General features: G+C 48.5%; 7 protein-coding genes across 7 annotated transcripts; 2 read left to right on the forward strand and 5 right to left on the reverse strand.

The window, feature by feature from the left end:
• Positions 1–1,327: 1,327 nt before the first annotated feature.
• Positions 1,328–2,926, forward strand: NCS57_01332500 (uncharacterized protein; the record flags this gene model as incomplete). The annotated part of the gene is made up of 1 exon (XM_053062966.1): positions 1,328–2,926. The coding sequence occupies one exon, from the start codon at positions 1,328–1,330 to the stop codon at positions 2,924–2,926; it is 1,599 nt and encodes a 532-aa protein (XP_052907861.1).
• A 118-nt stretch (positions 2,927–3,044) lies between these two features.
• NCS57_01332600 (Bac-luciferase domain-containing protein) lies at positions 3,045–4,663 on the reverse strand (the record flags this gene model as incomplete). The annotated part of the gene is made up of 4 exons (XM_053062967.1): positions 3,045–3,942; positions 3,994–4,241; positions 4,294–4,482; positions 4,538–4,663. The coding sequence occupies 4 exons, from the start codon at positions 4,661–4,663 to the stop codon at positions 3,045–3,047; spliced, it is 1,461 nt and encodes a 486-aa protein (XP_052907862.1).
• A 669-nt stretch (positions 4,664–5,332) lies between these two features.
• Positions 5,333–6,945, reverse strand: NCS57_01332700 (uncharacterized protein; the record flags this gene model as incomplete). The annotated part of the gene is made up of 4 exons (XM_053062968.1): positions 5,333–5,444; positions 5,497–6,403; positions 6,454–6,738; positions 6,789–6,945. The coding sequence occupies 4 exons, from the start codon at positions 6,943–6,945 to the stop codon at positions 5,333–5,335; spliced, it is 1,461 nt and encodes a 486-aa protein (XP_052907863.1).
• A 1,166-nt stretch (positions 6,946–8,111) lies between these two features.
• On the reverse strand, positions 8,112–9,307 carry NCS57_01332800 (uncharacterized protein; the record flags this gene model as incomplete). The annotated part of the gene is made up of 2 exons (XM_053062969.1): positions 8,112–8,204; positions 8,252–9,307. 2 exons carry the CDS (start codon positions 9,305–9,307, stop codon positions 8,112–8,114), a joined length of 1,149 nt encoding a protein of 382 aa, XP_052907864.1.
• Positions 9,308–10,755: 1,448 nt separating this feature from the next.
• Positions 10,756–11,928, reverse strand: NCS57_01332900 (Abhydrolase-3 domain-containing protein; the record flags this gene model as incomplete). The annotated part of the gene is made up of 1 exon (XM_053062970.1): positions 10,756–11,928. The coding sequence occupies exon 1, from the start codon at positions 11,848–11,850 to the stop codon at positions 10,756–10,758; it is 1,095 nt and encodes a 364-aa protein (XP_052907865.1). The 5' UTR covers positions 11,851–11,928.
• Positions 11,929–15,308: 3,380 nt separating this feature from the next.
• NCS57_01333000 (uncharacterized protein) lies at positions 15,309–17,050 on the forward strand (the record flags this gene model as incomplete). Its single annotated transcript, XM_053062971.1, has 3 exons — positions 15,309–15,409; positions 15,461–16,246; positions 16,294–17,050. The coding sequence occupies 3 exons, from the start codon at positions 15,309–15,311 to the stop codon at positions 17,048–17,050; spliced, it is 1,644 nt and encodes a 547-aa protein (XP_052907866.1).
• A 2,632-nt stretch (positions 17,051–19,682) lies between these two features.
• On the reverse strand, positions 19,683–20,600 carry NCS57_01333100 (uncharacterized protein; the record flags this gene model as incomplete). Its single annotated transcript, XM_053062972.1, has 1 exon — positions 19,683–20,600. The coding sequence occupies one exon, from the start codon at positions 20,598–20,600 to the stop codon at positions 19,683–19,685; it is 918 nt and encodes a 305-aa protein (XP_052907867.1).
• Positions 20,601–21,151: the final 551 nt, after the last annotated feature.

Raw genomic sequence — 21,151 nt, forward strand, 5'->3', positions numbered from 1 at the left:
AAAGTAGTTTATTTATTTAGATAATTTACTTATTTATTAAGTATATTATAGCTAATTAATTAATTAATTCTTATTATTTCTTAATTTTTAATAGCTATAAAAATTATTATTTTATTAAATTTAAGAGATATTATAAAAAGAAAAAGATTATTTAGCTTTATATATTATCTTATTTATTTTATTTATTTTAGCCCCTTAATATTAAATATTTTAATATATTAAAATAAGCTTATAATTAAGAAATAAAATAATTAATTAAATATTTTATAATTTATATTTTAAAAATTAAGTTCTTTTTAGCCTTTTATATTATATATAAGGCTTTTATAATAAAAAGAAATATTAGGGGGGCTTTTAAAAAAGCTAGCCTTATTCCTCTTAACCTAGAAACTATAATCTTAAAGCTTAATATTTAGCTATAGATATTAATATTAGTTAAGGAAGTAATTAAATTATTAACCCCTTAGGCTTTAAAGACCCTAAAGATTATATTTAAGGCCTAATTTTAATCTAAATACCTTAAAAAATAAATTAAAAAGTATTAAAGTAGCTCTTTAGAGTTAATTCTTAAAATATTAAAGTCTTTTATAAAAGGAATAAAGGCAATTATATATAAGATAGCTCTTATAAGAATAGAGGTCTAAGACTTTTAATAGGTAAATAAGATATTAAGCTAGCGCTAGAGGGCAAAAAGGATTAGACTATAAAAAAGAGGGGTAATAATAGTAAAGGAAGGAAGGTAAGTAATTAATTAAATAGATATAGATATATAGGTAATAGCCGAATCGTCGAGGAGTAGTAGTCGAGGGAGGTTAATTAGACTAGGTATTTAGTGCTATAGTATTTATAGTAAGCCTAGGCATAATATAAGGATCTATTAGGTAGTAATTAAGATATCTAGGGAAGAGTATAATAAATAGTTTTAATTAATTAGATAATTTATAGTATTTTTATTATAATATTCCTAAGGAAAATTAGGATTTTTATAATACTCGCTTATCTATAATACTTACTTATTATATATATTAAATATTTATAATTTTTATTAATTTAAGAAAATATATTAAAGATTTTACTTAATTTACTAAAGAATTAGTAATATTATAATTAATTTCCTTAATCCCTTCTTTAGTAAGAGGTAATATAATACTAATTATAATAATAACGAAAAGGGGGTTATAGCGAGACCTAGGTGCCCCACTCTAATACCAAGCCATTTAAGGCGCCAGCCAAATCTGCCAGTTGCAACAACAACCAGCTCTTATCCTCTTCACCTCCATCGACACTGTCCTCAAAGATTCGCAGTCTGGTCATTGTCATACCAGTCATGAATCAAAATTCCTCAGCCGGTCTGCCGCTTCCGCCGGAAGTATGGGACAGCATTTGCGCCCTGCTGCCTAAACCAACCTTGTCTCGTCTGAGGCTCGTTTCTTCTGGATTTGACCGTATTGCCCAACCCTGGGTCTACCGCCACTTGCGTCTTGAGGGCTTTGGCAACTCTGCCGAGCGCTTCGTCGAGATCGCCAAGTCCCCCGAACTTCGCGACCTAGTTAGAGAGCTCACGGTGGACACCTCGGTTGGCCCCGAGTTCTCATATAACTCCAACTGGGGGTATCCATTCCCTACCTCCTTCATGGATGCTCTGCCATATCTACGTTGTTTTAGCTACCTCACAGCCCTCCACCTCCGATTCAACGAGTATTGCGGCGAGGATGCTCGGAGAGGAGTGAGCATCGAGGAGACGTGGGACTTCCGATACGGTGTCCTCGATACCGTGTGCCACTGCGTTGCAGGCATGTGGACTCCCGATAAACAGGTCGAGATTGACAAAAAGAGCGAGCACCAGTGGTGTGACTACAGCCGCAAGCACGTTGATCCTGAGGATGATCTCGGTGTCCCATTTGATCAGGTCATACAGCTCAAGGAGCTGACAGTCACGAACCTGGCCGATTTTCACGACACTGATCTGGTTGCCTCGGGAGCCTTGAAGAAAGTCATGTCCCTGCCGAGCCTAATCGACCTTAAGCTGCTCATCGCCACAGAGATGGACGAGAGCATGAATGAGAGCAACGTCTACTATGAAGAAAAGTACGAGTTTTTCGACCATCTTCCCGAAACGTGGCTAGCCCCCAGTATCAGCGACCGCTTGCGAGTTCTGTCGCTATACTATAACGAATACTGGGGCTGGCTCCCAAAGATGGACTTTCGCAGCATGAATTTCCCGCAACTGAAAGTGCTTGCGCTCGGGCAATACGTCTTCAGTCACGACTGGCAGATTGACTGGATTGCCTCCATCGGGCAGAAGAACGAAAGCGGTGGGTTGGAAGAGCTGTATCTTGACGACTGTCCCATCCTATTCCAAGCTCTTCAGGCGAGTCCACTGGATGCAAACGACCCCGGATATCCTGCACTCAGCACCGTACTCGACGAGGCGGATTCTGAGATGCACGAGTACCCGATGAGATGGCATCATGTGCTTTCCCGGTGGGCTACGTCTCTGAAGGCACTAAAGGTTTTCCGCATGGGCCATGGAGAATGGCACCGGGCGCCAGAAGATACATTAAAGTCTATCCTTAAAGATTTTCGGGACGTTGACGAAGACGTCCTGCGTTACCGTCTGTCTCAGAACACGCACAGGAGCTTTGACTGTCCTGGGCCCCTAGTCAGTCACTACGGCGTCGAGGATCCTTTCGAGGTGTGTGAATCGGGTAAGTACGTGAACGGGACCGGCATCGATGGGCGTGGGCCATACAAGTTGCAGTATATCGAGTACGATGTTGATGTCACTAGTACACCTTGGCAAGAGACATTCTGGTCTCATCTGTTTGATGAAGAGGGTTTCGAGCCAGAGGAGGGGACGTGGGCGAAGGATAATGCTGCGTTTGAGGCGATTTGTTCGACAATCAATGCCCGAACTGCGAGATAGAGAGGAGAGTAGCCACTTGATCACTCACCAAAATAGGTCTCGTGATGCATAGCCAGAAACCAGTTCTCACGAGCGGTGTAATCCTTCGATTTTCATGTATTCCAAGATTCGATGCTATCTAGTCTTCCTTGTACACACCGTACTTGTACTTTGTTCCTGGGTGGTCATCCCGCAGTCCAGCTTGACCCTGACCATACACGCTCTCACGCAACGTATGACCAGCCTCATCACTGCTAGGTGCCTCTGGATACAACCCCCGACGTCGAAGCTCAGGAATAAGCAGTTCAACAACCTCCTCAAAGGTTCCAGGCGTCGTGACGTATCCCACGTTGAACCCATCCAAATCTCCCTCTCGGATCCATCGTTCCATCTCGTCTGCGACAGTCTGTGGGCTACCGACTGAGACAGGGCCTAGGCCGCCGATAGCAGCTCTTTCAGCAATAACTCGTGGCGTCCACTTTGGAACCTTTTCGCTTGTTGCTGTGAAGGCGTCAAGAAGACTCTGCACTCTGTGAGGTTCCTCTGAGTCGGCGGCAGTGAGTTCCTTGTCAACAGGGACCTTGGATAAGTCGATGCCAGTCCATCCACTGACTAGCACAAGGCCACCAACGGTCGACGCGTACTTCTTCACCTCCTCAAACTTTTGCTGGGCCTCTTCATCGGTGCGTCCAATAATTGGAGTAAAGGTCGCAAAGAACTTAAGTGACTGAGGGTCTCTGCCCAGATCGGCAGCCTGCTTGCGGATTGCCTGGACCTTGGGCCTCAAGATCGCGGGTGAATGAGACGAGACAAAGATGCCCTCTGCGTGTGATGCGGCAAAGGTAGAGCCGGCTGACGATGTTCCGGCCTGAAACAAGAATGGAGTTCTCTGGGGTGATGGGTCGACAATGTGTCGCGTATCAATGTCGTAGAACTTGCCGTGATGGTGAATTGTACGAATCTTGTCGGGATCAGCATAGCTGTCAAGCTCTGGGTTGGGGGAGATGGCATCATCTGCCCAAGAGCCTTCCCACAGCCTACCACTGTCAGCATCTCTGCCTTGTAGGAGGCAGTATATCCAAACTCACTTGTACAAGACGCGCAGATACTCGTCGGCTTGGGCGTATCTTTCGTCGTGTGGGATCGGGCTCTCTAAACCGATGGCCTTGAAAGCAGCCTTCTTCCAGGAAGTCACAATGTTCCAGCCAATGCGGCCCTTGGTGAAGTGATCCAGAGTAGAGAATCTCTTGGCCAACAAGAATGGTGGCTCAAAAGATGTCGAGGCAGTGATGGCAAAGGATAGGTTCTTGGTCACAGCCGCCATGGCGGTGATGGGCTGCGGGGGATTTAGCATAAAAAAAAAATTTCGTTTATTTTAGTAAACTCACGATAGTTGGATCTGTCATTGGCCATTGAGCAGCACGACGGATACAGTTATCAAGGCTTCCTTCGTATGTGTCATAGCCGCCATATGTGTCTGCAAGGAACAGGGCGTTGACGCCGCCCTTGTCTAGGAGCTTGGCCAGGTCGATCCAATATTGCAAATCTCGCTTTGTTGCAGACTTGTCCACAGGATTCTGAATTTCTTTAGCAACTCTCCTAACTGACTGAGCCCATGGACCGAGAACTCACCTTCCATTGGCCTGGAGACAGATGCCCAACGGTGGACATGTCAAAGGCATTGATCAGGATTTGCTTCTTCTTCTCATCCTTTCCACGGATAGGAATAGAAGTTTCTGGTGTTGACGTGGATGCCATTTTGAATCGTGTTGTTTCTTTGGTCTTACGCAACTGCACTACCTTCAATTCTCTGAACTCAAGGCCGGGTTTACACTTGAATACTTATACCCGTGTAAACTGGCAGATCAGAGGGGTAAACCTGCAGGTCGTGAGCACGTCTTTGGTTTCCCCATCTAATGCACCTCTTCTACAATGACGTTTCCTCGGTATGGTGGTGTGGGATTGTAGGCGTCTTGCTATTCGCTGATACAAGGCTGGCGTCATCCCGATATGAATGTCACAATCATGTCAAAGATTAGGCGCCCTCTACATTTGCGGGGTTCATATCAAATCCCGCGATTTAACTTCCGTCTTTGGAAAACTGACTGGCGAATAGTGATTAAGAGTTCAATGCAATAGTCAAGTTGCGTCCGTAATCGGCGAACAAGCTGAGTGGGCTGATAGCATCACTGTTTCTTTGTCACGGTGCTGGGCTTGATTGGCGAATATATCGTCATCTTGTTTCTAATTCAAAGGACTGGTCTGTTGCCTTCTACTTATTTGCAGAATAACTACCAGTGTCTACTTGAATAGACTTGGTGCCTTTATCACAAGTAGCCAAGCTAACACTATCGGCCAGGGTCTTGTATGCCTGGAGTCAAGAACTAAGATACCTCCCACCCCAAAAAACACCCTTAAACCCCTCCTTCACTCGCTTGTCTCGCCTTTTCTCGTCTGGCTCACAGGCGCCTCCTTAGAGTCGACAGGGAATGTGCCATTCTCTTCCGACTGAAGTGCAGCAGGCTGCTCCGCCTGAGGACTATAGAACTATTAGTTTCCGCGTGTATCTCAAGGGAAGGACATAAACTTACTCTCTATTCTTCAAGTATAGGTGAAGTGCGTGAGTGGAAATGAGCAATCCAATTGCACAACCCAAGCAAAAGGCGAAGCCCTTGGGGAAACGAGGAGCCTCAACGGTCTTGAAGACGAGTAGAGGGGTCCAAGCCGTGGAAGACTGGGATATGGCGTTGATCAAGACCAACGTGAATGACCGTTCCGCGGGTGACGCACGTAGTTGAGTGTTGACCCAGCCGTGAAATACACTGGACATGGAGTATGCTGAATAGATCGTAGAAAAGGCGAACCAAAGAGCTGCCTCTGGTACTCTCCATATAACGAGGATGATCAAGCCGATGATGTTCCACGTGTGAGCCATGGTAATAGCCCAAGCCGGACCAAGTACCAGGTCTGACGCGAAACACACAAAAAGTGTGTAAAAGATGCCGAGGGCAGGGGCAATAGTTCCCAACTCGTTGACTCGGGCAGGAGAAAACCGGTTCAAGCTCTTGATCCAGAGCAAAAATGAACCAGAGCTGGCGTGAATACCGGCGTTCCAGAACAACACGTCCACAAGGATGATGCCCCAAAATTGAGGTCTGAGAATGATTTTCTTCAAGTCTCTCCACTTCATCTTCCCGTGAGATTGGTGTCCTGCACGCTTGAGCCTCTGCTCTCCGATGTCGATGTCGTGTTGCGTGAGGACACGGCGGTTGGGTTGATCAGGTGTGCCCGGAAGGACGAAAAAACCCAAGATACCGATGGGGATGGTGATTACGGCACAAATGATGTACATCCATCGCCATCCTTCAAGGCCTCTTACACCATCGAGACGGGAAGAGGCGCCGGCTTGGATGAGACCAGCGGTTAGGGTGCCGAGGGAAAGACCAACATAGAAGATGCCACCTCTCCGACCGATTTCATCTCCACGATACCAGGATCCTATAAGAGTTAGAACATTGCTAAGATTGGTGCGCATTTGAAGGGCATACCAAAAAGATAGTGCATCACCGGGAAAAACGCAGCCTCGAACCAACCAACCAAGAAGCGATAGGCAGCCAGTTCAGCAAAGCTTGTCACCCGATATTGCAAAAGAGTAAAGATACCCCAGGCAACATCCAAAAAGGGAAGAAGCCAGTGGATCGGGATGTAGGTCAGAAGGAAGAAGAAGGGAATCTGGCCGACGACGGCACCGATGATGTAAAAGGTCTGGAGCTGAACGAGTTCATTGCCCTTGAACCCAAGGTCCTCCTTGAGACCAGCCACATAGGCATTGTCTAATGTGTGTCAGCAATGATGAATAGTGTAGGTGACCTTGAAACCTTACTCAGGTTCGACTGGTCAATGTACTTGACCCAGTATGCAAGCACTGCATAAGGAACAATAAGTGTATCAAGCTTGATAATAAACTTGCGTTCCTCCTTGGTATCAGTATCAGAATACCACTGAATGTGGTACCACTTTCTCCTTGCGGGGCCAGCCATTTCGAGAAAGAAGAACTGCAGAGTCGAAGGATCATGCAAGGACAGTTGCATCAAGGAACGGCGCAGTTTAAGACATTTTAGCTAGTCAACGTAGCACGGGCCTGTGCAACAGAGATTGCCACGATACAGACTTTGCCGTGATCGGCGGTTAGTGTTGGTCTAGCATGGGAGGCTGATGCGAACCCATGCAGAGGCGATGGCTTGGCGGATTGCATAATCGGGTGTGTTTTTGATGTGACAAGCGCCGTTTGGAATCCTTTGATGCATGTCCCTGTAACATGCTGGCGGCCGCTAGGAGAGCGTAGCGTTTCCGAGGATGTGGTGTTGGGATTCACTATACTTGGCACCTGGTGATCCCTAGTTGGTTGTACTTATCTTCTTTTGGATACAAACAAGTTAAAGTCACGATTTTTCGTATAACTACATCCTTGATTTCTGTACAACAATGAACTCGAGGGCCAAGATAAGATGGCCAACATGGTCCTCCCAGCCATTTGCCTCTGCCTGCAACACCACGCTGTACCAACTCGCTTATCCTGGCTGCAACCCCGAGCGGCATGATCCCGACAATCAAGCCAATCTTTACAAAATTCCCCTTCTGGACGAGTGTCATGTTAAGCCGATCTGCCGGGGATGTGATGCTGCGAAGAGCGGGGTGGATGACGTGCTCCCCCGGTTCGCCATGTCGCCATCCGATCCTTGAGTAACGTTTCTTTAGTGGGTAAGATAAAGGACAAAAGCGAGTCAGACCTCGAAACAAAGCCATCTTTAGCTTATCTCGCAGCTCGAAAGGGTTATGGATCCCGAGGAGTGCCCCTCTGTGTCCGACTTGGCGAAATACGCAAAACAGATAGCTTGATCTAGTGTCATGTATTGGATATTGAAGTCTTGGCAAGAAGCGGTGATGGGGGTCTTAAAGGGTTTGTATGAGTCTAGAATGATCTGATTCTCATTATCAACTCCCTTGACACAGTCGCTTGGGTCAAATGAGGGTGCCATTAACTCTAACCAAGATTGAGTCATCAATAAGGCAAAAGACGACATGCCACTATCGGCCTTTGGCTATCTGGATATTCAAGTCTTTTCTTATAAAATGAACCCAATGGCCTAACAGTCTTCACCCAAGGGCAAAGACCTCAACACTCTGTATGGTCTCCGAGGCGAGGTTAGTGGTACCGTTTCTCATACTCGACAGCCGCGACAATAAAAGACCCAGCTCCACGAAGGTCGTTCTGTCTCAGTCCAATGCTAGAATAATACTATTCCTGTTAGTCTCCGAGTAATACATGTCTGTAGTGAAGCTTACCTGGAACGTAGCGTTGCTACCCAAACTCCCAACAATGACAGTATCCTCCCAGTTGACAGTCCCATCATCGTTCTTGGTGACAAACATCTTAACGAGCGAGTTGTAGGCCTTCTTGGCGACCTTGCCATAGCTCTTCTCCTTGAGGAATCCAAGGTTCAGACCCTTGAGCCAGCCAAAGACAAACATAGCACTTGCACTGCTTTCTAGGTAGTTGCCTTCGACGTCCTCATATTGCTTATCCATGATGTTCGACCAAGCTCCCTTCTCATCTATCGACTTCTTCAAGCCATCTGATAAATCGACAAAGTAGCCAAGAAGTCTCTTCTTAGCAGGGTGGCTGTCAGGAAAGAGAGGGATCACCTCCAGCAGAGACATATAGTACCATCCAATGGCCCGAGCCCAGATCAATGGTGCAGCTCCAGTGACGGGGTCAGCCCAGACGGCCTTTTTGCTCTCGTCGAAGCCGTGAACCAGGAGGTTGTTCTTCTTGCGGGTAACTGAGTCGATTTTGTCGAACTGGAGGGCAATATCGTCCCATGCCGTCTGGTTCTTAGGTTGGAAGAGCGAAACCCATTTGGCATAAAAGCTGTCGGCCATGTAGATGCCATCCAACCACATCTGGTTGGGATACACGACGTGTCGATGCCAGAGCCCTCCTGTTGGAGTTCGTGGGTGCTTGTCGATCATCTCCTTGATTGAATCTGCGGCGAGCTTGTACTTCTCTTCTCCAGTTCGTTCATACCAGTATAAAATATTGTTTCCAATGCGGTAGTTGTCCAATGAGAAGTGAGAGTAGTTGAAGCGTTCTATCACGCCGTCATCCGTGAGAACTGCATCAATGTGGGAACGGTAGATGTCGTTTAGCGTTTTGTTCTTGCTGGCATCGAGGACGCTTTCGAAGCCTGTATAGAGCGTTGCTTCTCCATAGCCAATACCCGGCTGGACACCAAAGCGGATCATGGAGTCTGTCAACCATTGCGCATAGGCCGGCTTGGGTGCCGCCGCGGCAGTCACAGCTGTGACAACTGTCGAAAGAGCAAGCCCGTACAGAAACATGTTTATCAAAGAGACGCGCGAGATGGTTGGCTTCCCACCCGGTGCTTCGTATGCATACTATTAAGCTTACTTATAGTCCGAATCTTAAACAATTCCGTCTTGGCACTCTCTGTCAAGACGAGGCAAATACATGAACATACTAGATGTGATTATTCCCGCCGGATGATCTTGATAGATTATGCAAGCCTCAAGTGGTGGAAAAATAACATTCCAACCGAGCCCATCGTGTTACTTGTTACAAAATTGTATAGTTGCAGTCCAGCAGGGAGTTACAGCCTGGCTTCAGAGAACCCGATTAGTGGAAAATTGTATCTCAAAGTTTCTATATCATCCGACTTCCTGATCGGCAGTTGATCTCTTGCGGGGTTGGAACTCGGCATCCGGAGAAAGTCGTGAAAGTGCGGAGGATCCGCGATATCCTGGGGTATTTAGGCTAAACGTTTCCACATACAAGGTGCCCATAGCCTCTCCAGGCACTCCTCGGTCTGGCCTGGTCATTATCATTGGGTCTCTCCGCTGCATCATTTGCATGACTGCCGAGGTGACGGCGAGGGTGCCAAAGCTACCCTCGACCATGTGGCCCATACGGAAGTATTCTGAAAAAGCAAGTTCTGCACAATCGCTGAGGTCGTTTAACAACTTCATAGCGCCGTGAGAATAGTTGTGTCATGCTACATGAGCAAAGAGTAGAGACAACTAAGGGCAGATTTATGAAATTTGGAAAAAGAGCGAAAGGAAGATATGAAGCTTGCACATGCAAATAACTCATCTACCTCATCTAAGGCTTATACGACTGAGACTTTATTGGGACCTCCTTGCGTTCAACCGGGTCCGCAGCATCTCTACAAACGCTGGAGATGTATTCACCAGCCTCAACCACCCATTCTTGCTGCTTCTCGCTCCAAGTTGCAAAGTCACGGGCTTAGACGGGTACTTTCACTACTGCTGAGGTACTAGGCGCCAAGGTTTGCTTCTTGAAGCCAGCCAACGCCTTGATGAGAGTTTCGGACTGTCGGGTGCTGTTGCCCACGTAGACCTGCACGGCTGTCGCTCCCTCTAGGCTGCCAGTGTTGGAAACCTTGATGCTTACGGTCCAGCTGTCTTCGGAAGTTGGTGAGATGACAAGGTCCGAGTAGCCAAAAGGCAAGTTGACCTTGTCCGCCGAAAGAGTATCGAAGTGCCTATAGCCAATGAGGACGCCCTTAGCGTAGTTGACGGTCAGCTGGTGGCCCTCATACTCGCCAGGGAAAATTCCCATATGCGCGACCGCCGCGGAAGTTTCTGCTAGAAATGAGATGATTGCCAAATCACTCATATGTGCACTTAGTGTGCATGCTTCAAGGCATATCAAAAAAAGAGCATTAATATTCTCTTGATAACATCAGCCCTTCTTTCCCGCTTGCAATCCCATTAAAAAGAATCCCAAAATACAATCCTCTTCAAGTCAATCAAGATCTCTGCAGCACATCAACCACGAAATCCATGGCCTCCTTGCTCTCCTTTAGCCCGTACTTGAACGCCAAAGGAAAGCAATGCATTTGTCCATCCCAAGCAAGCCATTCGCCCCTGATCCCCTCCTTGTTGCACTTGTCGCGAAACGCAACAGCCTCTGGCCCGAGAACATCACGTGAAGCTGTTATGCCGTGGACTTTGACGTAGTTTCGGGCTAGGACACTGAGGTCTGCTTGGATGGGCGATACTCGAGGGTCTTCGAAGCTCCAGTCCATGCGTAAACCCTTCTCGGGGTGGCCCGCTCTCGAATCAGTCCCTGCCTGGCTCGAGTCTGATGGTTCAGGACACCAAGTTCTAGCCGTAGAGTTGATGCACGAGAAGGTGAGCACCGGGTCAACCTTGTCCACTGCCTTGATATCCGGGTGTTCGTGGCGGAGATCCGTAGTAGGACAGATGGCTAGAATGGCTGTGGGAGGTGCCAAGTCTCGTTCCTGTGATGTCCTCAAGGTCCATGTTGCCACAGCCAGCGCAACGTTGCCTCCTGAGCTGTCTCCAGCGACGACGACAGCTTCACCGGCCCTCGCTGCCTCTTTTAGGAGCTCTTTGTAGGTTTTTTCGATTTGAGGGAATGCAACTGAGACTGGATCTTTCGGCGCCAATGGTGAAGAGACAATGGTGATCTTGGTATCTGGCATGCGAGATACCATTTCAGCACAGAAAGACCAGTGTTGGTTGCCCGGTGGCATCTGCCATCCTCCGCCGGCGAAGTAGATGATTCTTCGTCGGTAGCCTTCTCTCGCTTTCCCTGTGTTTTTCCCGGCTGATTTTGCTGTCAAGTTGTACACCCAGAGACCCTCAACCCGCCTCTCCTCCACGTCGCATCGTTTCAATGCGGCCTTGGGTGCATTTATCCGAGTTGAGTCCTCTGTGACTATCCTTCCCGCCTTTACCAGTGCAGGCCTGAATGGCTTGATGGCAGCTTGGAGGGCCCTCGTCATGAGATATCGCTCGTTTCGTTCGTAAACTGTGATAGTGCCTTGGGGCGGGCTAGGGTCCGAGGCCGGATAGCCCGGGTCTGCATCTTGGGCCATTCGTGCTTGAGCCCGGTAACTGGTAATTCTTGGCCTTGAAGTGGAGAACGGATGAAACTGAATTTCGCACGAAGTGTTGTGAAAAGGAAATAAATTCGTCACCCAAACCGAGATAAAGAGTCTCCGACTGGGCCATTGTACAACGTCATGGCCTGTGACATCATGACCTGGCACATCAATCAAGGTCCGGACTCAAGCCACAGACAGCGAGGCTGAGCCTGATTGGCGAGCCATTAAACAACAGCAAGGAAAATCAGGAGATTTCTAACTCTATCAGCTATTAACGATAAGCATCATTTCTTATTCATAGTTTCCATCATTTAACAGGGTGCACAAAGTGTGGTCTAAGCGTGCGACTCTTGTGGCCTCGCATGAAACGTGAATTGAAGATGGGGACATACAACGCGGACCAGTTGCCATCCAACACGTTCAATTTCAATGTCGAAACAAGATATCTCGATAGAACCATTTTACGTGATCAACACCCTCGTTCATGATTGCCTTGAGTCGACAAGGCAAGCTTTAGGAGATAACAAACAGTTCCACTTTCTCTACGCAATAAGAATATAAATGAGTCTTTTCCAGCTGCTTAATGATAACAGCATGTCTTTCTCTCTTTTCTTTTTTCATCAAATGCACGATTTGATCGCTGCTATAACTCATTTGATGAAAGAACCCCTTGCACCGTCTGCTTTCGTGGATGGCTGTCGTGGTTTCAACCTACCCTTGACCAAATGACCAAAACAATCTTTCAGCCAAAAATACCCAAAATACTGCAGGGAGTCGACCAAAAAAGATGAACTTGGTTCGATCATGGAACCCGTTCTTCTATTACTGTTCAGTCTACGTGTAATAAATTATCGATGAATGAGAATGAAGCGTGCGATCACGTATGTTTTGAATGAGTCAGGGTACTTGATGGTGTCCATCCCTCATTCACCATTTTCATCCCACGAAGCTAGGTACAAAGATATGGAACTCAGTTTTATAGGCTTGGACCTTAGAAGTTTCTCATCCAACGCTTGTGATCATTCTTATCTCTATGTTTCTTTCTTTAATTTGGTTCCTCCAAGCCACTCGAGTCTTGATATCGAGAATCCAGTTCTTACAACCCAAGTTTGAAGTCGGAACAACCATATGCTACAGAACAATAAGAACGCCATCTCAATCACTCCGCGTATGTGTTCTCTGTCCAATGCCCGAGAATAACCTGCTTCTCCCGCTCCTCGGAACGTGTCTGACTCGCGTCGAGGAGATTCCCTCCCATCTCCAGAGTAACGACCGATCATTTCCTGATTGAAGACCCCTGCAGACTAGAAAATTATTCCCGTCATTTGTATCCGCAAATTGATAAACATGCGCACTGTTCTTTTGCTGGACTTTCCACCGCTACACAGTGCGTCGGCGATCAACCGAGGCAATGTGGATGTTTCGAGTGGATGTGGCGGGTCTGCAACAAGGTAAATGATTCGACGAGCAAAGAGATCGACGAGGGCCGTGACGTTTTAGCGATACGCGAAGGATGAGGGGCTAGGCCTGATTCGTTGATGCGGGCTGAACGTCCTTCGACGCGTCAAATGTCTTCGCGACGACCCCCCTTTTGAGGTAACAGTTTTAAAGGGAAGCTGGGGACAGTGTCAGTTCCTGTAACGTGCTCGTGCTCGCCGAGGCTCTCTCGAACGCGTGTGGTGGGCTCAGGCGTGCGCAATTCGCGCCCGTTGTAGGCGCTACCTTTGTGCGCAACATCTGACGTCTCAGAGATATCCAACGAGTACTACGCTCGAGAGGGGAATCTTTTATCTTATCTACATTTCTCACTTATGCAGTATGGCCATTGCGGGTAATTTTTTCGCTTATGTGCTCGGGAAAGATCTTCGGGGTCAGATCTGCTGTACTCAGCATGTGCCAGCTCTGTTCGTCCGCAAGCTGGATGAGAGTCGCGAGTCTAGAGTAGATGCTTCCCAGACAGATACACGCTGCAACACGACATTCTCTGACCAGATCACACTCAGTGCCATTCTCTTTGCCCAGTCATACGTTCTCCCTCGCCTGAGGCATTCACCCTGGTCCGCGCACTCGCTCATCCAAGGTTTCCCGGCCCATCCCCAGCTGACAGGGAGGCCTCGCCAGCCCTCGTTAACTGACAACGGGTACCAGATACTGGAGCACCTCATCCCATCTCCCGCCCTCTTGTTCTCCATGATCCCTTCGCATGGCGGATGTCCTTATACTGAAGCGCTGCCATGCTACTGGACCGCCTGCACACAACATGTTACCGAACCATTCGCGCTGTGTGCCTTGTCCTTGCGGCTGTTAGCGTTGTCTTGGCGACCTTGTACTCGGTATTGCCGGGAGTCGTGGCGTATTGAGTTCTGGATCAAGTGTGTAATAGCAGCCACTCTTGCTGGCATGTAAGAGAAATAGCGATATTACCTCCTGGGAGCATCACACTAGCGATGCAGTGATCGTACGTGGAGGCCGCTTATGTGTATCTTGGCAAAGATTACCACTTCATCAAGACAGCGCAAACAACAACTGATGGCATCGTGAACCATGGCGGCCGCTTCAAACGCTTCAATTCAAGACGTCTTGACCGATCCTCAATGTGGATCCGCGTGGCTTCGGAAACTCGGAGTCTGCCCATATGGCACAAACCCCCCCCCATATCCCAGAGCCGCGGATTCAGCTCTTGGCACGAGCCTCCTCGAGAAGAATAAGGAAGCGTCATAGCGGACCGGCTACACGGCAGCCGCCCTCTCTTCTTTGTCACAGGGGGTCTAATGAGTGGGCTTTGGGCCCTCCGCGTTTTGACCTGATTTTCACATCCCGAGCCCATGGGGACCCCTCCCCCCGGAAGGAGTTGATCATCTTGGAGCCCGAAGATGGGGTCATTCTCCTTTATTGCTACGCTACGAGACTCACGTAAAAGATAGCATATGCAACATGACTTGACATGTCCCATCAGATGCAATCCTCCAATGTCAGAGGAACTCCTCGTCCCACGGAGCCGCACCCGAGTTCTTTAAACTGCTGCCTGTCGCCTTGGCGACCCTGTCACGAGCCATGCAGAGAAAAAAAAAACGACCCCATAGAAAGGAAGTCATCTGAAATGCTGATTCGTGCGCGTAAAACGTGGGGACTCCATCTCCACCTGCAAACAAACCCGCACAGAAAAGATGGGCTTCAAACCATGTGACGTTCATGCACAGGCAAAGAGCCTCACAGGTTCACCTTCAGGGAGCGGCCCTGTTTCCGCCCCCTGGAAAACTTGGTAAAAAATTAAAGCAAGTCGTCTAGTAGAATACGGTTATCCGAGATGTGGAGATGTGTGGTTTGACCCCATCTGGAGTGATAACCTCCACATTCCAAAAGTTATATAAGTGCCCCAGACTTCGCTCCACGATTACAAGTTGGCATTCCTCTATATCCAGATATCCAACAACATCAACTCGCCAAAGATGGAGCGTCTTCCGGGCTTCAATGTGGCAAACCACTTCGAGAAGCGTCAGCTTCTCATCGCCATCAACTGCATTGCAGCTCTGTCCATTTTCTTCTTTGGGTATGATCTGCCAAGCCCCTGCAATCGTCTATCAAACTAACGAGAATCTAGTTATGACCAAGGAATGATGGGCGGTGTAAACAATGCCAAGCACTACATTGACCTTATGGGATTTGGTTATGTTGATGAAGAGACCGGAGACCCCGTCGTGACAGACAGTCTGTTGCAAGGCGGTATTGTGTCTGTTTACTATCTTGGTACTCTCTTCGGCTGCCTTCTAGGTGGTTGGGTTGGTGACAAGATTGGTAGAATCAAGACTATTGCTCTTGGTTCCGTCTGGGCTATTATTGGAGCCGCCTTGCAATGCTCTGCTCAGAATGCCAACTGGATGATCTGCTCTCGTGCCGTCAACGGTATTGGAACCGGTATCCTGAACGCCATTGTTCCTGTCTGGGCTACTGAGACTGCTGAGCACACTTCTCGTGGTCAGTTCATCGCCATCGAGTTCACCCTCAACATCTTTGGTGTCGTGGTTGCCTACTGGCTCGAGTTCGGTCTCTCCTTCATCGATGGAGGTGCCTCTCCGTTCCGCTGGCGATTCCCCATCGCTTTCCAGATCATTCCTCTCCTCTTCCTGTTCGGCCTGGTCTGGTTCTTCCCCGAGTCTCCTCGCTGGCTCGTCAAGGTCGGCCGCGACGATGAAGCCCAGTACATCCTCCGCCGTCTGCGTGGATCTGATGAGACCGAGATTGTTCGTGCCCAGGCTGAGTATCAGGACATCAAGAACATTGTTCAGCTCGAGAACAAGGAGTCTTCCAAGAACTCTTACATCCACATGCTGTTTGGTATTGGCTCTGGAGAGCTCCACACTGGACGTCGTGTGCAGCTTGTTATCTGGTAAGTATTGAGTTGATATTGATAGAAAATCCAACTAACATACGTAGGCTTCAAATCATTCAAGAGTGGGTTGGCATCGCTGGTGTCACTGTTTACGCTCCCACAATCTTCCGAATTGCTGGCTTCAGCTCAGAGAAGTCCCAATGGATCAGTGGTCTCAACAACATCTTCTACATGTTCGCCACACTCATATGCGTCTTCACGCTTGACCGCATCGGTCGCCGTTGGACACTATACTGGGGCGCTGTCGGTCAGGGTATTGCCATGTTCCTTGCTGCTGCCTTCTCCAAGCTTGGCCAGGACGCATCGCGAGACGGAGACACGGCTAAGGCGAACTCTTACGGAGCTGCTGCTGCCTCGTTCGTCTTCATCTTCACCTCTGTGTTCGGCGCTACTTGGTTGACTGTCCCTTGGCTGTACCCTGCCGAGATCTTCCCCCTTCAAGTCCGAGCCAAGGGTAACGCCTGGGGAGTCTTTGGTTGGAGTATCGGCAACGGCTGGCTCACCCTCCTCTGCCCTGTCATGTTCTCCAACATTGGCGAGAACACTCTGCACATCTTTGGTGCCTGCAACTTGCTGGCTATCCCTATGGTCTGGGCCCTCTACCCCGAGAGTAACCAGCGAACTCTTGAGGAGATGGATCTTCTCTTTGCCGCTGACACGCCTTGGGTCTGGGATGCTGAGAAGAAGTTTGCTGAGCTGAAGGCTGAGAAGCCGGAGCTTATTACCGCTTCTGGTCATGGTCGGGGCGTCATGGATGTTGAGACCGCTGAGGGTAAGGTTACCTCTGGAGAGGAAGAGTAAAGCGAGTGATATGAAGTCGCCTAGGTAGTCGATAGGAAATCTGTCCAAGCGCAATACAAATAGTCTATAACCTTGAATCTAATAATATGGACTACTGTCTTCATCAACAGCCCTTGCTAGTAGACAGGACATTGAACCATAGGCTACATCTTGTCAGTTTGTAGTTACTGAGTATTGGGCTAGGTGAGGGATAAATAGCTTCTCGAGAATTACTAAACAAGCGTGATGGCCTGTTTCTTCGGCTTCCATTCCTTTTCACCCGACTCCCACCACTGAGGTGGGTTCGATCCCTCATGTTCCAAAAAGCCAATCCTCTCATACACGTCCTCTGTGTTATCAAAACGATGCAGAACCAGTGACCTATACTCCCTTTCCAGCTCCAAGAAAAATACGCGCAAACAATAGACAGTTGTGTCTGAGCTCACAAAACCCTTCCCTTTCTCCCGCAGATTGTAGTCCTGGGAAAACCCCATCCCCCGTTGCTGGAGAGCTCTCAGCTTGGCCGGCACGAGAACGCCTTCTAATTTGAGCTCATACCCTGGCTCCGTGTTCAATGGCTCATCACGCTTGCGGATGTGGAATGTGTCTGGCGTAACTCCCTTCGTCATGCCATCAAGGTCCCATAAAAGTCGACCCGTAACTGAAGCCCAAGACCATGTAGGGAAGAGCCATCTATTGGCGCTCCACTGCGTCTTTCTTGGTTCTGATTGCTTTTCTTCAGTCCTAACTGGGCCTTGAGTCGACAAACTGTCTCCCACCTTCCATAAAAGATCTCTAGCAAGAGAGTCTTCCCACAACCCAGCTAGGTATTTGCCCTTGCGCAGTGGAAGAATATACTGACAAATTCCCTCAACAGCTGCAAGCTTGTCGCTCTGATAGGTTAAAGTTGTTTGTGCGTAGACCTGGATTAGCTGATGCCACTTGCTGACGACTTTGGCTTGCAGTTCCGGATCATGCCGTGTTGGAAGCTTGAGAAAGTCGGGGTAATCGTCTTAAGGTTCATCCCAATCTTCAAGTATGCCGCATTGACACGTAGAAACTTGTCTGCATTGCCATAACAGCTCCTGTCTGCCAAAGTATAATGTTCGTGGCGAGATGAGCCTCTCCTGGAAGACCCAGCCTCTTTTCATCAGGGGAAAGTCCGACTTGGAGTGTCGAATATCTTCCCGAGCGAAGAGATGATAAGAATTGCCGTTGGGGGTGCACCCCTCCACTTCGGCTCGTTTCGGGGTTCGGAAGAGCCCATCACAACATCCCGAACCTGAAGCAGCTGCGACAGTCAAATAAGAGTTCTCATAGACTGAACACATTCTTTTCGACTCCTGCATCCAGTCTTTGTCGGAAGACTCTCTGTCTTCTTCTGTGTCTTTTTCCTTGTCCCGTTGAATAATGCACAGAGAATCGATCCAAAGATAGCGAATGCCCATCTTCCTCGCAAATTCGACGGCATCCTTGAACGTTTGGGGGAGCGAAGAAATAGAAATCCCAGACTTGTAATCTTTCAAGGTGTGCATAGTGAGCTTGGTGGTCATCTGCTTTGGGTCTCCCCAGCAGTGGCTCAAGGCAATATATTTGCCTTGTCCATAGTCTTCACCCTTCAGCGCCTCGACCACCTTGACTATGATTTTCCCACAGTCAACATCGATAACTCTCGTCGGGAAGAAACTTGAGGCGATGTTGCAATCTTGATGGCTGTTTAGGCACTCCTCTACCCGTCGTTGTACCTAAGTAAGGCTCTCGTCAGATGAACTGCTTAGCACATCCTTGATTCTGGAGAATATATCCCATGGGCAACTATCGGCTAATCGAGTTGAACTCAAGATTAAGAAATATGCAAGACTTTAACAACGGACAAGTCTCACCTTGCCTGTAGATTTGTATCCCCGTGGATTTATGTCCCTTTTTCGATACTTCGAGATCAAGATAGCAAGTACCAGGTTCAGAACCATCACGAACTGCCAGATCGAAGGTGTATTCTGACTCATCTTGAATGTCGAAGAGGCCCTCGATGCATTCCTTCAATACCTTGCAGGAGTGGCATCCCTTTGAAGCCGAGTAGACAATCTTAGAGACAGATCCACCGTCAGGTGGCCCGTCATGGGCAGACCCGGGATTGAAATTTGTGCACACTGGGCATCCAGGCATCGCGCGTGTTCTTATTTGGTGATCTAGCAGAATTATACTTGGGAAGGACGAAAGATAACTAGGAATCAGTGTTGCTGACAGCAGCCTGTCGCGTTGCTCACAACATGCATAACCAGGCGGTCAACACTGGCAGTTTGTCAGATAGCTGTTGGTCTTGGGTAGGCCCCCTCGCAGCCCAACTACTTGAGAGGACCTGGAGACCGGCCCGGTTCCCCGTGCTTGGTTTCTGTTGCACCTGCAAGGTGTTTGACATGAAGTCGGGGAGACCAAGCACGGAAATAAGCGGGACTATATGTCACCTTAGGTAGTATTTCTTGCGTAGTCAAACTCAATATTTTATTACCAATTCGGCTTGTTCTCTATAAAAGGAGATCCGGAGATCATTTCATGAAAACGACACGTAAAAGCCTCGTATCTACAACTATTTCTTTACAGGTATAAGGGTCCTCCAGCACACTAACTGCCACTAAGTAGGCTAAACAGATGCTCAGATATTATGTGCCGCAAGTTCCTTCTCCGTCCAATCCCAAAGCTTCTTGCCCAGCTCCTTGTTCTTCGACAACGCACTACCTCGTCCAGCAACTCCAACAGGCTCATAGTACTCTCCGCTTTCAACACCAGCCTTGGCTGTGGCTGCCCACAACTGACTCTTGGCACCCTCCTGAACTTCAACTCCAATGAGAGGAACGATGAACTTTTGAAATCCTCGCATGAGCAGGTTTCCGCCAGAGGTTTGAAGATCCGTCTTGACGGTGCCTGGATGGATGGAAACAGATGTCAACTCCGGGTGGTGCTCGGCAAATTCCCTGGCGTAGATGAGATTTGCCAGTTTGCTCTGACCGTATAGGTTGTTGGGCGATTCGCCCCCTCCGTTGGTCTTGAGAATGTCGAACTTGATGCCGCCTGAAACAGCGAACTTGTGGGCGACAGAGCTGACCGAGACGATTCTCACCTCGGAGCGAGACTTGGACCTTGTCCTGAGAAGCAGGGGAGTCAAAAGCTTGAGCAACAAGGCGTGACCAACGTGGTTGATTCCCCAATGCGTCTCGTAGCCTTCCCTGGTTTGGCCTGGTGGGCAGCCCATGACGCCAGCGTTGAGGAGGAGGATATCAAGACGAGATACAGAAGATGTGAATATGCGAGCGGCGTTTTTGACGGATTCGAAGGAGCTTAGGTCGAGTTGGAGGAACCGGACAGACACTTGAGGGGCTGTCTCTTTGAGTTCGGTGATGGCGGCGTCGGCCTTTTGGGAGTTGCGGGCAGCGAGCCAGATCTCGGCTGGGTTATGCTTTATGAGGTCCAGGGCCGATTGCTTTCCGAGGCCGATATTGCCGCCTGTGATCAGAATAACCTTGCCGTCCAAATTTGGGATGTCCCTGGCGGGATCATAGTCGTTAGGGGCCATTGTGCTGTAGAAGGCAGGTAGTCCAAGAGAAGTTTTAAACCTTGCGTGGTTTATAGAGCCAGAGTTGATTAGAACAGCTCGTATGCGGGTGTGAGTTGTTGGTAGATTGAGTCGATACATGATGAACATGCGAGCGTCTTATATGTTTGACTGCACCAGACACCGGCATGCGATCTCTATGTCCGGTCCATAGTGCCGGAGTTAGCCAAATGAGTCTCCCGTTAAGGACCAGAAACAGGGCGACCCTGCTGGCGGAATTGCGGAGTTTGAGAGACAGCATGACTGAGAGGTTGTTCCAGAGATAGGGGAAACATTTTTCGGATTGCGTACTTAGAAACCCACCTTGCTGCTTGACGCTATTCCCAAACTCTATCGAAGGCTGGCTGAAACCAAGGGAGGTTTACACCAATCAGATCGATTAAATCGCGACGAGGCCAATCATACCCCTGGTTTCAGTTCCACTCTGATCGTCACGAGCGAACGGCATGAACCGTGTTTCCTGTGCAACGTCAAGGGAACTTGAACCATCTTCCGACGAATGGGCTTAGGAC

Source organism: Fusarium keratoplasticum, chromosome 11 (genome assembly GCF_025433545.1).
Source record: "Fusarium keratoplasticum isolate Fu6.1 chromosome 11, whole genome shotgun sequence".
In the NCBI taxonomy this organism is placed as follows: Eukaryota; Fungi; Ascomycota; class Sordariomycetes; order Hypocreales; family Nectriaceae; genus Fusarium; species Fusarium keratoplasticum.